The sequence below is a fragment of the Elaeis guineensis genome, chromosome 1 (assembly GCF_000442705.2).
Source record: "Elaeis guineensis isolate ETL-2024a chromosome 1, EG11, whole genome shotgun sequence".
NCBI classification, from domain to species: domain Eukaryota; kingdom Viridiplantae; phylum Streptophyta; class Magnoliopsida; order Arecales; family Arecaceae; genus Elaeis; species Elaeis guineensis.
In genome coordinates, this window is record NC_025993.2 from 148,160,065 (window position 1) to 148,164,474 (window position 4,410).

At 41.3% G+C, this 4,410-nt stretch overlaps 1 protein-coding gene across 1 annotated transcript; it reads right to left on the reverse strand.

The window, feature by feature from the left end:
* Nucleotides 1–767: 767 nt before the first annotated feature.
* LOC105061251 (polygalacturonase inhibitor) lies at nt 768–2,064 on the reverse strand. The gene has a single exon (XM_010945237.4). The coding sequence runs from the start codon at nt 1,965–1,967 to the stop codon at nt 951–953; it is 1,017 nt and encodes a 338-aa protein (XP_010943539.2). The 5' UTR covers nt 1,968–2,064; the 3' UTR covers nt 768–950.
* Between the last annotated feature and the right edge of the window lie 2,346 nt (nt 2,065–4,410).

The following is a 4,410-nucleotide window of genomic DNA, read 5'->3' on the forward strand; positions in this document are numbered from 1 at the left end:
GGTTAACATGCAATCACTTTATTGGTCCATTTTGCTTAATTTGTCGGGGGCCTGGTGGTTGCTGCACAACTTTTTTTTTTTTTAAATAATAATTACTATAATAATTACATACTTTTATCTTGAAATGTTTATAATTACTTGCATAATACAAATAATTTTGTTAATTTTATTTATATTTCTATAATTTATGTCTGAATCATTGTTCACTTGATTCCCCACAATGGACCTAGTGCATTCGATCGGTTTAGCACAGATGTGCCATGAGCGGACTACAAGAGCCAATGTGACGTTGTTTGCTGACCGCATTTGCCTAGAAAATAAATTAGAGCTTGAATGAAATCTGGAAACTAGCCAATAGGGAATGCCCATGTTCTCCTAGGTAGACCCTGATACCGCACACAAGCTACGTGCGATCGCCTAGGAAGTCCTGATACTCCATGCAAGTTGGGTGCTGCCCAAGCTTCGGACCCAAAGCTGCCAAGAAACCAAATAATTTGAAAATTCTAATTCTGATATATATATTTTTTTAAGAGACTTCAATATATCATCTATTATGCATCTCCCAAAGCTCAATTTGCAGTCACAGGCATTTGTAATACTACAAGATTAAAATCCAAATCAAGCAAAAAATAAAATTTTATTTTAGAAATACCGATGTCGCACGAGAATGCTATCTTGTTATAATTGCCCATAAAAACATCACAATCAAGACTTGGAAAAAAGACCACGCACAGCAGCAGTCAATCTCCTCCTGGCTCACTCAACGGTTAATTAGACATTAGATTCTTCATTAAAACTTTGTAAATGTCGGAAATCTTGTCACATATACTTGCTGCTTATTCTTAAACCAGCCTTTCCCATCTTCGCTCGTAACAACCTCATCCCACATACATAACCCATGGCTCGAGCACAATTACGTACGAATTATTGAGTCCATGCCATCCCCGGTCTCACTTGCAAGGCGGGAGAGGCTTTCCGCAAAGACACTTGTTGTGAAGGTAACAGGACTCGTCGAACCGCCCCATTTCCCCCCCACAAGGAATCTCTCCACACAAATCATTATGACTTACGTTGAAGGACCGGAGGCTCCCCAGCTTCGTTATCTGGGCTGGAATGCTCCCGTGGATCTTGTTCTCGTTTAGTTTCACCGTGTTCATGGCCTCAGGGAACTCGACGTGCGTCAGATCAAACTCGAACTGGTTCCTCGACAAATCGATCGTGCCTGTCGGCTTGGATCGGCCGAAGAGGAACGAGCCGTCCCCGGTGAGCTGGTTCTGCGACAAGTCGATCTCGAAGAAGCCCACCTTCCCAAAAGCCGGCGGGATCTCGCCGGTCAGATGATTGTGCGCGAGCCGGAGAGACGGCGGCTCGGTGGTGGAATTTTTCTGGAAGAGTGAGGGCGGGATGGTGCCAGAGAGCTGATTGCCGCTGAGGTCGAGGGAGGTGAGACTGCGGAGGTCGCCGAGGGAGGCGGGGATGGAGCCGGAGAGCCGGTTGAAGGAGAGGTCGAGCTGGTTGAGGGCGGTGAGTTCGGAAAGGAAGTCGGGGACGGGGCCGGAGATGTTGGTCTCTCTGATGGCGAGGTATACCAAGTTCTTGAGCTTGGAGATGGCGGAGGGGAGGGGGCCTACGACGTTGGGAAGCTTGTAGAAGACGATGCTATGGATGTAAGAGAGGTCGCCGATGGCGTCGGGAATGCTGCCGTGGAAGTCGGCATCGAAGAAGTTGAGTTCCATGACGCGGCCGCTCTCGCCATCGCAGACGACGTTGGACCATTCGCAGCAGCTGGACTCGTCCGTCCAGGATGCGAAGTGGTTGCTGTTACTGAAGGCGGCCTTGATGCTGAGCAGGACTTTCTTGTCATCATGGTTGCAGACGATAGAGGAGACGGGGAGGGGGTTGGAGGATAGCAAAAGGATGAAGAAGAGGAGAGAAAGGAAGGAGGGGAGGGTGACAATAGCTGTCATTTTGTTTATATTTTGTGGGGACTGGTAATGGGGAAGGATAAAAGCTCTCTAGTGTGTGTGTATATTTATACATGCGATTGTGAGAAATGCTAGCTATATGTGCACGCGCCAACGGGTCTGTTTGACCTTTATGGCGCTGGAGATTTGCCAAGTGTTGTGTTGACCGGGTCAATGATTTCTTTGCCCAGTTGAGGGTGGTTTCGTTCTACTTTATCGGTCTTTTCCTCTCAACCAGCCAGGCAATAGATCTTGGTCGATCATGAGTGTCGGATTATGAAACCGTTCAGCGCTCCTGGTTTGCCGATTAGGTAAAGCAGGTTGGAGATGGCTCTGGGTCGGCAGTAGCCGTTTCTCCTCCCACGCTCTTTTCAATTGGGAGATGGGCTAGAGTCAGCTACACCACCGCCCAAGCCCCTCCACGAGACATGAAGAAGCCATCTCATTCAAGTGTTTTTTTTTTTTTTAAAAATAAAATTATCAACGAAAATGCTGACCCGGTCAAGAGGAGGACCGGGATTTTATCTCTCACGAAAAAAGAAGGATTTGTTTTTAACCAAAAAAAAAAAAGAAAACATCTTCCTTCACACAAATCTACCACCGAGCCGGGTTGGGGCTTAAGAATTAAAGGCCATCACCGGCCTAACCGGAACAGAATTTTCTTTGCTTATATTATTCATTTGAATAAACTCAACGGCATAATAGTAAATATATAATAGGATTCTGGGAATATTAGTTATTCATATTAAATATTTTTGAAAGTAGTTCTAAATATTTTTAGTAGTTTCTAAAAATTTCAAACAAATGATCACAAACCTCAAGGTTTGAACCCAAGCTCGAAGCCAGAGCTCGAGCAAGGGCCCAGAGTTGGGCCTGAGAAGTAGGCTAAAAAACGGGCTGGGCCGGACCCTGAACCAAGTTGTGCTGACTTTTGGGCGAAGCATGATGCTAGCCCAGCCTGGGATCCATCTGTGGTAGTTTGAAAAAACTCGGCCCGGTCCCAGGTGAATACCTTAAGACCTGCACAACCGATACGTCAAAACCTCAAGCTTGCAAGGCCAATGATTCAAAACTAAAATTGGCCAATGTCAAAATTAAAAATTGGACAATGATTCAGCTGAGTTGAATTCATTTGCAAATATGAATAGATATTATAGTAACTCACACAAGTAGATGTCCGAAACCGCCTCCCAAGCAAATTTACCAATAGATGCTCATTTATGCACTTGCGTGTTCATTGAAGTGCCATGGCATTCAATTTTTTCTATGGCTTAGATAACGTTCCGAATACATTTCCAAAGATCTTTATATAGTAGAGATGGCAATGGATCAGATATAGATTGGATTGGTACATATCCATATTCATCCTGTAAGTAAAAATCTCATATTTATATCCGTCTCGTATCTATCTCTAGTCGGATTGAATATATAAAGTAGATTGGTCACAGAATATTTCTAGATCCCAATACATCTAATGCCAGATAGCTGTCAAGAAGCACAAGCCAGAAAACACAGTCGAATCGCGAGTCTATTAATGAAGCAAATTCAATAAAACAACAACCGGTACCATATAGAAGCGGCCATAAACTAAAGAGTTTTGACCAATTTGAAAGATCAAATCCAGTGATTTCCCTCATTCGCGGAATCTGTATCTCCCAAAGAGGTTCTCAAAAATTCGTAATAAATTAAGTGATTTTGACTGCTAATAACTAAGGAGGTCATCCGCTTATCAATTAGGTTTAAAATACTTGCACAAATATCTATATCAAATAAGGATTGTCTTTATGTGATTCCCATTCAGATTATCAAATAAAGGATATGATATTATAAAATATAATACATAAATGATTGAAATTGAAAGAGAATTCTCGAAAAAGATAGAACAAAAAAAATTAAGATAAATAGTAAGAATTAACGAACATGTTTCAATAAAAAAAAAATTTCTTTCCTCATTTTTTATTTTTTATAATACAAGAAATAAATTAGGATTCTAAGCCTTTTGAACAAAGCATCAATCTGAGCTTGAGAGATCAGATCGGATACATGTAAATAATATAAAATTATTATAATTTTAAATAAAAAAATACATTAAAAGCATATCGAATCAGATTCGGATCGGACATATGATTATTCGTATCGAATCCGCTTCATTATGTTTTTTTATAATCTATATTCTTTTCGAATTCCAACCGAATATGATAAAATCCATCTTATTCGAATCGAATCGAATATTCAGTAGATCAATTAAAATTATCATTTTTATTGTACAATATATGATAGATTTAACACCTTTAACAACAATATCAAAACACATCATCTTGAAGTATAATTGGAGCATTTTAAGAGGAAGGAAGATTTGGTACAAAATGGCCGAGTTTAGGTATGTCAGCACTGGGCGAGTGGGTAGGAGTTCATGATTACAGCTTCTTTACATCCAGAGATCCAG

Excerpts from the sequence above, each read along its gene's own strand:
- LOC105061251 (XM_010945237.4), bottom strand. The coding sequence starts at position 1,967 with ATGACAGCTATTGTCACCCTCCCCTCCTTCCTTTCTCTCCTCTTCTTC.